Source organism: Leiobunum rupestre, chromosome 4 (genome assembly GCF_980474605.1).
Source record: "Leiobunum rupestre chromosome 4, qqLeiRupe1.1.hap1, whole genome shotgun sequence".
Classification (NCBI taxonomy): Eukaryota; Metazoa; Arthropoda; class Arachnida; order Opiliones; family Sclerosomatidae; genus Leiobunum; species Leiobunum rupestre.
This window is the reverse complement of record NC_143387.1, coordinates 40,710,253-40,723,940: the sequence shown is the minus strand read 5'-3', so window position 1 is coordinate 40,723,940 and position 13,688 is coordinate 40,710,253. Positions and strand designations below refer to the sequence as shown.

Sequence of the window (13,688 nt, the reverse complement as noted above, 5' to 3'; positions counted from 1 at the left end):
ATTGACCATCTTTGTAACGGATATTAGCAGAAGAAAATAGGGGAAGTACGTATCTGTAGCTTTGAGCCGTAGAAGTCGTCGTGTGACCCACGAAAACGCCTTTTTACGCATAATAAACCAAACTGAAAAAGTAGTTCTACTTTTGTTTTGATTCAACACGGCTATAATCGACGAAAGCAAATACGCCTTAACTCAAATAGCAGAGAATGAGAAGGGCAATATGTTACAATTGTTCAATTTAAGAAAAATGACTTTTTAAACGATGTATTCATCCGCGATTTCCCGCCAAACCGTTTTGGCGCGAAAATTCGTGAAAAGTGACGCCTTTCCAAAGCTGACTAGAAGCGTACTTCCCCCTATTTTCTTCTGATATTAGTTATTTAAAGTTTTTGAAATATTGTTTAGCATAGTCAATACGTTAATGACTTCTTAACAGTACATAACGGGGTAAAGTTTGTATCGTGTTATAACCTGTCATTCATGATCATCTCTATAGTGGAAGTGTCCCACTAGGGGTGTGTCAATAGGTTCAAGATAACAAGTTGTCCCTATATGGTTCGTTAATGATTAAAAGATTAAAGCCGCGTCACGTGACACGCGCCATCTGATTTACGGTAATTGTTTATAATGTTTCATTGAAAGAGGTCTTCCATAAAGATTGCTGGAGATTATAATGATTATATAAAGTTTATTAGTTTGTCAATCATGCAATGCTACCATTTTTCGCCACTAGGCTGGTATCTATGGGTAGTTTCATTCGGGTGCATGTTCCTAATACCTAAAACCGTTACGTGAGCAAGTCAGTCCTAATAGGGGCACCCTTTTAACGGATTTTTAGGTTATTAATCTAACAGTATACAATGTCTTTATGCACATGAAACGTATACATTGCAAATGCATAAAAAACTATGTATAGGTTATAAAGTTTAACATATTTGATATTACCGTACCATCGAAGATATAACCTTTGGTCTGGTCTGATATAAAAAAAATAGCAATCGAACATGTTTCAAATATTTGGTCACGAAAGATAATCTGTCTAGGGAGAATGATAATAAATTAAAAAAACTGTCATTTTTAATATTGCCACTTCTATAATGAACTAAGGTAGTGCCTTGGCCCCTTGGGGACGCTGGGGTCCAGTTGCATTGGGGACGTGTGGGGTCCTACTGTTAGACATTTTTTAAATTTATAATAAACAAAAACAATAGAAAAATAATTACTTCTGAGGGGGTCTGCGTCGGCGTTTTGTCCTATAATTTAATAATTATCAATTACTTATAAAAGTATATTAACAAAAGTACATCGTCTTTGTTATGTTAGGAAGCATCGCAGGTTGACTTCTTTACAGTACATAACGGGGTAAAGTTTCTGGGGTGAATTTTGGTCGAAGAAAAACGATTGTAGACTTTTTAATGTTTCCCGCCTGGTTTTGCCTATGCGTTTTTAACGAAACCTTTTTTAACTGATAACGCATAGTTTTTTTTAAACCATGTATATATACCTCGCTCCAGAGATGGGCGAAACTCTAAACGCTCTCAATCGTAGCACTCTCCCTCTAGAGTGCGAGTGTTCGTCGAAAGAGGGGATTTTTCAGCCTTGTCCATACGAGTGCTTAAACTGTATCTGGTAATTTATAATATTGCTCGAGGTTTTCCTTTTAGTTACTCGACTCGAATAAGAGAAAGTTTCCCCTTAATCAAGTACACGATTACTCGACTCGACTTCAATATTACTCGAGTCGAATACTCAATAATCGACTCGATTGCCTAAAACCACTAATCGCACAGCCTTACAAAATAGGTATAAAATGACAATGCAAAAGACAATGAAATTTATGATAATAATAATCATCAGCTATTCTAATACCCAAGTCATCAGCGACTTTTAATACTTTTTAATCAAGTGGGCGGGTTACAACGCGTAGGATGGTGGTAGTAAGCCCTTCATTCCACGCGAGACAACAGCTAACTACACTAACTATTTTCATTAACCTATAAAATTTTTATTGAAAGGGGAAACCGAAGAAATCCAGGGAAAACCCCTTTAACCAAGGGGGGGGGGGGGAGATAACTTTCAAACTACGCAGAAGTAGTAGTTTTCCTAGTTCACTCATTATACTGACCATATAAAATTAAAAAGGGTTAAAAGTTTCTGAAAATACGTTTTATCAGAAGTATATATTATACTTTTACAAGAGAAGTATCCATCTTCCTATAGAGTGTTGTCGTCTGAAACCCTGCGACGTCACCAATGTAACTTGCCTATTGATAAAAAACGGTAACTGTCATGGCGGCCACTATTAACACTACAGCTGTGACGTTACAAGTTTTCAAATTCGTATTAGACGACACAGTGGCGGCTTAAGAAGGCTGGGTCCCCGGGGCGGTGGCAGTGTTTTGTGACACCCCCAGGACCGTGCAGAAGTTTTCACGGGTCCGTCTTCTTCAAGTTTAATCGTTCTGATTTGCACCCCCCCCCCTCGAGCTTCTCCGATGGCACCCCCTGCTGCCCTGGTACCCGGGACGGAGCGCCCCTCCGCCCCCCCCCCTTAGGCCGCCACTGAGACGACAACACTCTATACTGCTAATCTTATACGCAGGCTCTGGATGACTATTCAATATCGAAATTAGGGAAAAAAATAGTGCCGGGTGATATGAAACTTTATATAGCTATTACGTCGGGAAAATAAAGCGCTCAATATCCCTACGCCGTGTAATTCCCACGTTTTACATCGATAGACTCAGCATTGCTCGCGGTAAAATCTATCACGTGATGTAATGTACACATCCGCGATTTGACGGCAAGTTCGCGCCCAATAGATATTGCCTCGACCCTGCAAAGGTGAGTGTCTACCATTAATGTCGCAAGTGGTAACATATCACGTAATAGATACCTTTTTAATTTCTGGTTTTATATAATACAATGCTCAGTGGCGGACTGGCCATAAAGTGAACCTGCCCGATGGCAGGTGGGCCCCGCGGATCGTTCATGAAGTGGGCCCCTCAAACATGATAGCGTTATAGTTGTTAAAGCTGGGGCCCTTTGTCTTCTGGCAGCCCAAAATTTTAGACCCAGTCCGCCACTGACAACGCTTGAATACGACAGGATAAATGGTGTGAAAATGCACTTTGGAGTCTCAAGAGGACTAGAAATTTTTATAAATTGAAGCGAATACTGGCATGATATTTAGTTCCACGTGACAAGCTTTTTACCCTCGCGATATACGCGAATCGTATTCGGAGCTGAGTGCTTTAATGCTTTTCCCCCAAATGTTTGTTGTTGTTTGTAAGACTCGTGAAAGGAAAAATAATTTTAACTTTGTGATGTAATACTAACCCGTTTAGAATAAACATAATAACACGTGCCCATAGGTGGCGCTATCACTCATCGGAAGTGAGATAACTAAATGGGAAAAGACGCGCACGACTCATTGTGTATTATGTAGCCAGGCAATAAAGTTCCTTCGTATTTACGTAGCTTCATTAATCATAAAGAACAAACCACAACATGGTATCAGAAGTGAGATATGTTTTTCGATTAGATAACTCTTTCTTTTTAAAGTTTAATCGCAATTTGCGGCTTTTAATTGATTTTATCTTAGTTTTATTTTGAGTTTATTTATAATCGCTAACCCTAATCCTGCACTCTAAGCCTAACCGTCTTAATGGCCGCTACTACTGCGTTTACCGGGCCGGAGCCCTTTGTACCCGACATCAATAATCCCGCGCAATCATGGGCAGATTATAAACACAAATTTAAAATTTATGCCACGGCAACAAAATTATCAACCTCTACCGATGACATTCAAATTGCGAACTTCCTTTACTTTGCTGGTGACCATATCAACGACCTGTATCAAACTTTCACTATACCTGTACCCGATGGAGGACAACTCACTTTGGAACAAGTTTTTACTGAATTCGACAATTACTACGCACCTTATAAAAATTTGATTGCCGCTCAATTTGACCTCCTGACCACTCGACAACAGCCACATCAATCTTTTGCGGACTTTCTCACCGCAATTAAAACCAAAGCACGTCGCTGTGAGCTAGGACCGGCCGAACCCACTCTTCTCTGTACTATCATCGCAATGGGAATTCTCAATGACGATCTTCGTAAGAAAATTCTAACTAAACGTACGATTACATTACACCAAGTGGTTGAGTTATGTCAATCGGAAGAGGCCTCCTCCCGCCATGCTAAGACTCTTGCACCACCCAAGTCATTTCCGCACAGCATTCCCTCCACCGCTGTCTCGTTGGATGCTCTGCGGTATACATCTGCTCATCGTGGTGGTCATGCTTTTCGGGGTCGCGCTCACACGGTTACCCAGACTTACCGTCCACCTCATCACTCTTCGTCGGCACCACGTCTCCCACCGTCGGCACGATTTCCGCACCCTACTTCTGCACATTCCACACGCCCGGGTGGACTACCACGAGGTCGTCCACCTCCATCGAACACTGCTACCCCGTCTTGTCGCAACTGGGGAATTTCTCACCTACAGGGTCACTGCCCGGCTGCGAATTCTACCTGTTACTCTTGTCAACGCCGGGGCCACTGGGCGAGTTCATGCCGCTCTACTCGGTCGGCGTATGAACTAACTGTCGCTCCATACCATACGCAATATTTTGCTCAAGCTGATCATACTGTTCCCTATACATCATGGGACCCACAAGACGACCAGAGCTCCTCCTACTGTTCCGATCTTCCAGAGCTCAACTATCAAACTGACTCTCTTACCATTTCTAGTGATCGCCTTACATCCACCAACCTAGCCGATTTTCAAGATCCCACGACACCACCTGACATGCATACCCTCTACCTACACTCTCTCACGATGACTCTGGTTTGCGACACCACAGTGGAAATCCCACCTGCCGGCATAGAAACCCATAGTGAAGAATGGTATGATACGGTACTTCTGGGAAACTTACCAGTATCTTTCAAGCTGGACACGGGATCACAAGTAAACATTATACCCAAAACCGTTTACGACTTGTTACCATTCCGACCAGCACTGACTCCGCCTCAATATCGTATCTCGTCCTACTCCGGACACAGTGTACCAATTCTAGGAGTTTTGACGATACACTGTGCCTCAACACTACAATCCTCCATCTGTAGTTTCTACGTAACACCAGAGCCCACATCTCCCATTCTCGGTGCCGCTGCCACCGTGGCACTTGGCTTCATTATCCGGAATCACTATGCATCCCTCGCAGTGACGGCACCGGTACTGGTACATCACCCAACTTCTGTGAAAACAACCGTACGGGTGAACAACACAACAGCGACCACGGAATTGACAGCACGGGAAATCATAGCGGAATACCAGGATTGCTTTGACACGATTGGAAAACTTCCTGGTGTCCACCACATTCACCTGAAGCCCAACGCCATTCTCTATGCCACCGCAGCCCGGAAAGTACCTCAAGCCTATCACGACAGGGTCCTTCAGGAACTACGACGAATGGAATCAAACGACGTCATCACCCCAGTCTCCGAACCCACTGACTGGGTTCATGGCCTAGTAATAGTCACAAAACCATATGATTCACTTCGCCTATGTCTGGATCCCCGTGAGTTGAACAAAGCTATAAAAAGACAAACCCATCCTTCTCCAACGGCACAGGAAATTTTTTCTTCTGTGCATGGATCTGCTTTGTTCACGGTGTTAGATGCCAAGAGCGCTTTTTGGCAAATAAAGCTCGATGAACCAAGCTCGTACTTATGTACGTTCGCCACACCATTCGGTCGCTACCGTTTTCTACGGCTACCGTACGGCATTTGCACCGCTACGGAAATCTTTCAGAAAGCGATGCAGTACATCTACCCACCACACCTCTTTCCAGACATCAAGATTTCGACAGATGATTTTCTGTTGATCACACGTACGGCCCAAGACCACTCACCACTTTTGCGTCGTGTTCTCGATCAAGCCCGTCACTCAGGCTTAACGTTCAGCTCATCGAAAATGCAGTTGGCGGTGTCCACGGTTAGATACCTTGGACATATCATCACGTCCACTGGGATACATGCTGACCCCAACAAGACCAAGGCGATAGATGCCTTACCATCTACAATTGATAAACAGGCCCTGCAACGATTTCTGGGAATGGTAAATTTCCTAATCAAGTTTTTACCAGGTCACTCTCAAGAGACTGCCCCCCTCCGCTCTCTCCTCAAAAAGGACACTACATTCCACTGGGACAGCAACGCCGAAGTAGCCTTTCAACGAGTCAAGATGTTACTCACCAACGCACCAGTTCTGGCGCTATATGACCCCAAATCCCACACCACTATTTCTGTGGACGCCAGCCCTATCGGCGTTGGAGCAGTTTTACTGCAAAACAACAAGCCGATTGAGTACACTTCCACCACCTTTAACAGTACTCAACAGCGGTACGCACAAATTGAAAAAGAGTTGGTAGGCATCGTCCACGCTTGCGAACATTTTCATTATTATGTTGCGGGTACAAACTTTACAATACAGACGGACCACAAGCCCTTGACGGCCATAATCCACAAACCGCTCAGTCTCTTGTCTCCACGCCTACAACGATTGGTACTATGCGCTACAGCTTCACGATGGTGTACGTTCCGGGAACTCATCTTCCAGTGGCGGACACACTCTCAAGGGCCCCTCAAACGCATATGATGATTGATACACATGAGCTAGAAGGACCATGTGCCGCTGTTCACTCGCTCACGGTACTCTCTACTTCCAAACGATCTGCTTTTCGGCAAGCAATCGCAGAAGACAACACCTCGCAAACTCTTCTTCAATATACCCGCAACGGATGGCCAAATAGTCTAAACAAGCTCCCTCCTTCACTTCGCCCTTTCTGGGCTCTAAAAGAAGAACTACACGAGTCCGAAGGACTCCTCTACAGAGGTGATCGCTTGTATGTACCAGACTGTCTTCGTCACGACACAATGACCCAAATCCATGTGGCGCACCAGGGAGTGAATGCTTGCCTGGCAAAAGCGAAAATTAACGTATATTGGCCATCTATAACCTCCGACATCACCGAATTTGTCCGCCGCTGCTCCATCTGTCGTTCCCGAGATCCTGCCAATTTGCCGCTTCCGATGCTTCCACACACCACACCAACGTTACCGTGGGAAACTGTCGGGACGGACCTATTCCATGTGCAACGACAGAATCTCATACTGATAGTAGACTACTACTCCAAATACGTTGAGGCGGCAGAGTTGCCTACCACCGATGCTTCATCCGTAATTAAATTTCTAAACCCTCATTTTTCTCGCCATGGAGCACCGCAAAGACTGGTTTCTGACAACGGCCCACCCTTTTCTTCGCATCAATTCCAACAATTCCTTCAGCAGTGGGGCGTCACACATGTCACGTCGAGCCCCCATTACCCACGTTCAAATGGAATGACCGAACGTACGGTACAAACAATAAAGAATATGTTGATTAAAGCAAAACAAGAGGGTAAGGATTTACAATGCGTACTCATGGAGTACCGTGCTACACCCATTGGCCATCTCCCATCTCCATCGGAAATGCTGATGGGTCGCAGAATCAGGACTCCGCTAACAACAAATGATGCGTCACTCCGCCCACATTTTCCAACGGGTCACATCGACCGCACATTAAAAGCTCGCAAGGACCAGATGGTCCATAACAATCAAGATCGTCGTTACCTCACGCCAGAAACCTTACAAATCGGTCAACAAGTTCTATACTATGCAGGACACCGAACCTGGATACCAGCAACCATTATCGCACTGGCAGAGCCACCGCATTCTTACCTCATCAAAACCGCCGTAGGTAAAATATTACGCCGCACCCGATACCACCTGCGACCACAACCTCTAGACGTAACTCAACCAGAGCTATCGACAGAACAACTACTATCACCCACATGCACCACAGAATCACATCCAAGGCCCTATCAACATAACAGGCAAACCGTACAATACGCAGTACCGAGACAAGACATAGTCCCGCCTCAAATAATACCAAACACCAACCCAATCAACCAAAGACCCCAGGAAGTCTCGAAATCGCACACTCATACTATCAAAAGGCCACCACCATTAATAACATTACCGCTACAATTACCTCGACATCCGGCTACATTACCCTCTCGGACTACATGCCCAACACCGTTTTCCTCGACAGCACCATTGTCTCAACATATCCATCCAGGGAATTCCCCCTACTCCAATCTTCTCAAACGACAACCACAGCCGGACCCTATGGTATCCGGGAATTCACAGCGCTATCCACCACCATTTTCTCCAATACTCCGATCACCATTCCCATCATGTGCACCATTCGGACCACAACCCAGCCAGTCAAAACCTTCGCAACTCAGCCAGTCAAAACCTTCGCAACTCAGCCAGTCAAAACCTTCGCAACTCAGCCAGTCAAAACCTTCGCAACTCAGCCAGTCGAAACCTTCGCAACTCAGCCAGTCGAGACCTTCGCAACCCAGCCAGTTGAAACCTTCACAACCAAGCCAAGCGATACCGTCCATTCGCTCCACTCGGGACAGAGTCGTGAAGCCTCCTATTCGCTATGGACAATCGTAAAAAAGAAAAAAGAAAGTTGATGTAATACTAACCCGTTTAGAATAAACATAATAACACGTGTCCATAGGTGACGCTATCACTCATCGGAAGTGAGAGAACTAAATGGGAAAAGACGCGCACGACTCATTGTGTATTATGTAGCCAGACAATAAAGTTCCTTCGTATTTACGTAGCTTCATTAATCATAAAGAACAAACCACAACACTTTGTAAGCTTATTAAACTTAAAAGTAAGACCTCGCGGTTACGTTAAAATGTTTTGGTGGGTTGGAAAAACCGATAATGAATTATGTTAAAGACCGAGAACAGGGCGAATTTCTACCCCTCTAATCCTGTACTCGATGTTTTGACGAGTGACTTTAACAGCTTAACTGACATCTATGACAAATTGATTGACAGCTCTGACAGCTTGAGTGACCGCTTATATTATTGTATAAGTCAAAAACAGTCTGAGCCGTCGGTCAAGCTGTCCAAGCTGTCACTCCTCGAGAAATCAACAAGTTCCGATATGTGGGGGTTTTTTGGAAATAGTTCGAAAACTATAGTTAGGCACCCGGGCGGACGATCCTCTTTCGGAGGCCTGGGCCCGGGGTACTTTTCCGCCCCTCCCCCCCCTAACGCCGGCCCTGGGCTTTCTAACGAAGCGAACCAACGAAGAGGTCACTCTAACATGGGATAACTAAACCTGGAACTGGAATTTGACGCCACTAAGAATGCAACAAAGATGTATGGCACGCCATCCCGGTCAAAATTAAAAAGAAAAAAAACGGAGTTTTTCGTTGAAAAAAAAATTGGATATTTTTCAAAAAAAAAAAATATTTTAAAATATTATTTTGAAAGAAAAAAAAATAATTTTGAAAAAAAAAATTATTTTGAAAGAAAAAAAAATAATTTTGAAAGAAAAAAAAATAATAATTTTGTTTGAAAAAAAATAATTTTGAAAGAAAAAATAATTTTGAAAGAAAAAAAATAATTTTGAAAGAAAAAAAATAATTTTGAAAGAAAAAAAATAATTTTGAAAGAAAAAAAATAATTTTGAAAGAAAAAAAATAATTTTGAAAGAAAAAAAATTATTTTGAAAGGTCGTGTGTGATATTCTAATCATGACACGACATTTAAGGGCTTATAAATCGAAAACTACCAGATCTAACGGATCAAAATAGTCGTGACACTCTCAAGGTCATCATAAGTTACAAATTTCGAACTCTCCCCTTCAGTTTAGAGTGTCACGACTATTTTGATCCGTTAGATCTGGTAGTTTTCGATTTATAAGCTCTTAAATGTTGTGTCATGATTAGAATATCACACACGACCTTATGGTTTTTGGTCTAACATCCCATGACAGTATTAGTAGTCCCTGCAAGCGTAAAGTAGAGCCATCTATGTGTGGTATATTAATTTTTTTTCTTTCAAAATTAATTTTTTTTCTTTCAAAATTATTTTTTTTTCCAAATTATTTTTTTCTTTCAAAATTATTATTTTTTTTTCTTTCAAAATTATTATTTTTTTTTCTTTCAAAATTATTTTTTTTTCTTTCAAAATTATTTTTTTTTCTTTCAAAATTATTTTTTTTCTTTCAAAATTATTTTTTTTCTTTCAAAATTATTATTTTTTTTCTTTCAAAATTATTATTTTTTTTCTTTCAAAATTATTTTTTTTTCTTTCAAAATTATTTTTTTTCTTTCAAAATTATTTTTTTTCTTTCAAAATTATTTTTTTCTTTCAAAATTATTTTTTTTTCTTTCAAAATTATTTTTTTTCTTTCAAAATTATTTTTTTTCTTTCAAAATTATTTTTTTCTTTCAAAATTATTATTTTTTCTTTCAAAATTATTTTTTTTCTTTCAAAATTATTTTTTTTCTTTCAAAATTATTTTTTTTCTTTCAAAATTATATTTGGAAAAATATCCAATTTTTTTTTTCAACGAAAAACTCCGTTTTTTTTCTTTTTAATTTTGACCGGGATGGCGTGCCATAAAGATGCGTTTCCGCATTTAAAAAAAACCATACCACTCAGCTAATTTTGAAAATAAATACAAGTAAACTTGACACTTACAATTGTAAGAATATCGCCGTTACAACATAAAAGCGGGGACTACAGTTGCGAATGCATGTTCTCAGTTAACATTAATTCACTCTTGGTAAAACTGGTTCCCCATTTTACGACGTTCGCCCCCTTTCGGCAGCGTGCCACTCTCGGGACGCTGATAATTCACTCTTTTGGTTTTTCTAGCGCGCTAAGTAAGGGCGCGATGTTCTTAAAGGGCGGGATTGTTGAATTTCAATTCTTTGGTTTGCCTTTGACGGGGCGGGAAATTCTAATCTTCTATTTAGTTTTACTTTTAGAGTGCTTGAAATAGACAGTGATTCAATATTTAAATAGCTGTCAAATTTATTCTTAGCTCACTCATTACGCGTGATCGAAGTTGGCCGTACCTAGGTAACGATTTGAAATTGTTATGGTATTTTTCTGCAGGCAAAATTTATCATAAATTCACACACCCTTTATTCGAGAAAAATGATTTACGAAATAGAAGCAAGGCGCGCCCTGGCAAAATGGAAAAACCAAGGCGGGGCGGGGCCCTGCCTTTGAAAAAAGCACCGGGGCGACGGCCTGCCCCGCCCTGGTAGGCTATTCTCTAATTTATCTCGATCTCACTCTCGATGTCGACTCGAAGTCGATCTCGAAGGCGATCACTTCGATCGATAAGTCATTTCTCGATAAACGCTATTCTATACTTCATCGAAATCGACTTCGAAGTGATACATCTCGACTCTCGACAAGCGAGTAGACCACGTGGGTTCTACATATTTCCGGTTGTAATCGCGCATAGGCTCTCTATTTTCCGACCAATAAGAATACACCATCACAAAAACAGCTGATTACAAACGCCCATGTTTTATAGTTTAGAGAAAGGATATTTATTTTCATTGTAATACTGCAGTATATATTTAACGTCCAAATAGAGCTCGGCGAAACAGCTAAATTAACCGCTAAAGTTTTGATTAACCATAAAAATTACGATTAACTGTTTATCCATGGATATTATCCACGGCTATATAGCAATTTAACATGTAAAATAATCGGGTTTTTTTCGGATAATTTTCGTTTGTGGATAAAAATGAATAAAGTTATTATTTCTTATCCAAACGCCGAGCTCCAAGTCCAAAGGAATTATTGTTTGGTCTCTTATAACTCTTTATCTTTGAAAATTACATCTATTATCGATTTCTAAGGCTATATTTAACAATACAAGCCGAGCTATAGCAAGCGCCATTGCTTTTTTTCCCTAAGAAAGACGGTTTTGGTAGTGGTAGCTTTTTGGCAACACAGGAGAAGGGGGGGGGTAGTTAAAAAGAACTACTAGCTCGATGATTGGTTGAAACCTCTGTCGAAAGCGATCTCGTAAGCTTCGGACACGACGAGATCGACTTCGAGAAGTCCATCGAATTCGAGTAGCATTTTTCGACAAATATTTTATAGAATAGCGTTTTTCGACATCTCGTGAGAGCGATTCGAGATCGAGAGAGATCTCGATCGAGAAGTGCTTACAGAATAGGGTCCCTAGCCCGACTACACCATAACATTTCCTTTCCAAAACTGCCTACTTACAAAGCTTTATTCCTAAATAAAAAAAACTTATATTATACAGTAGCGTAGTCAATATTTTGGTCAACTGTACAAACAAACATAAGCTTCTGTTCCATACACCTGGCTACGCTTCTAATATTATTATCGTTTAAAACATTTTGTAAACGAGATAAGTATCCATCTCGTAAATGTTTCAATGAACGCGACTTTAAAGCGAATAATAATAGCTCTAATTGAGATATTATTTACTTTTGATAAAACGAATTCCCCGAGCGAAATATTATCCCATGAGCGCTTATTTACGGAAAAGACATTTCTTCAAGTAATTGTTTCAAATTCTCAATATCGGGTAAGTACTAGAGGTGTGCAAATACCATTTTTTGGGGATCGAATCGAATATCAAATATTTTTTTCAAAGCACGGCAAATACCAAATCGAATATTTATAACGTCAAATAATTTGGTCGAATATTTTTAGGGAAAAAATTTAGACCAGTTAACTGATCAAATACCAAATAGTATTTCGAATATCAAAGTATTCGAAGTATTTGGTTTTCAAATAGCCAAATAGTTTGCATATTTGTCAAAAAAAAGTAATTGAATCACTGTTCGTTTTACTTGAAAATAGTAAAATATTAAACCAAATACAGTATAGCTTAGAACAAAGTTCCCTGGGCGAACTTGGAAAATCAGTGGTATAATTAATGACGGGCCCGTCCTAAAAGATGGTCTTTTAAATTTTTAATTTTACTTAGCCTTCTCTAAGGCTCTTAATAAAAAACACTGAAGGGGGTCCATTGTCTCAGGCTGCAGGCCGGCCCAGAATTTTATATTACGCCACTGTGGTAAACTCTAACTTACCATTCAAATTAATTCTAATTGTTGTACAAAATGTCTTTATTTTCAACCTTCATTCGAACAATTTTTTCGATTTGATCAAAATGAGTTAATCGTAAACTACAAAAATATAGTGCATATCAACTTATCAATTATCATACATATTTTAATTGGGTACCATGGCAAAATAATAATAATTAACTAGGCTAATACCCTACGTACCACTCCAGGACCAAGTCTTCTAGCGACTTTTAACCTTTAGTAACTACTAACTACAATTAAAATCGAAGGACATGCTACATACTTCATAGTTTGCAAACACTTTGTAGTGTATGACATCATAGACTCTTTAGATAGACACCGCTAGGTAGCGCATATAGTAGAGGCAGTCAAGGAGATAGATAGGAAACTAGAAGTTAGTTAGTTAGTCCGGTACTACGACACAAGCGTCATGCATCATTTCATATTATGTATATATTCATCAATGTAATAAATCAGTTATATCCATATACGTTAAAGCTCATTCCGTAAATATACAAGAACCTAAACACAAAAATGGCGACGGGGATAAAGGAAACAAGCTTTTCCACGGAAGAGGTAGTGCAATAACAAAACATCAAGGAAGGTAACAAGGCATTGGATTATCAAGCGAGAAGTAGGCTTTGGCTTAGGTGACAGGCAACGTAAC

At 40.5% G+C, this 13,688-nt stretch overlaps 1 protein-coding gene across 1 annotated transcript; it reads left to right on the top strand.

The window, feature by feature from the left end:
- Positions 1–3,667: 3,667 nt before the first annotated feature.
- Positions 3,668–6,667, top strand: LOC149947785 (uncharacterized). The gene has a single exon (XM_090170965.1). It carries the CDS (start codon positions 3,668–3,670, stop codon positions 6,665–6,667), a length of 3,000 nt encoding a protein of 999 aa, XP_090027091.1.
- Positions 6,668–13,688: the final 7,021 nt, after the last annotated feature.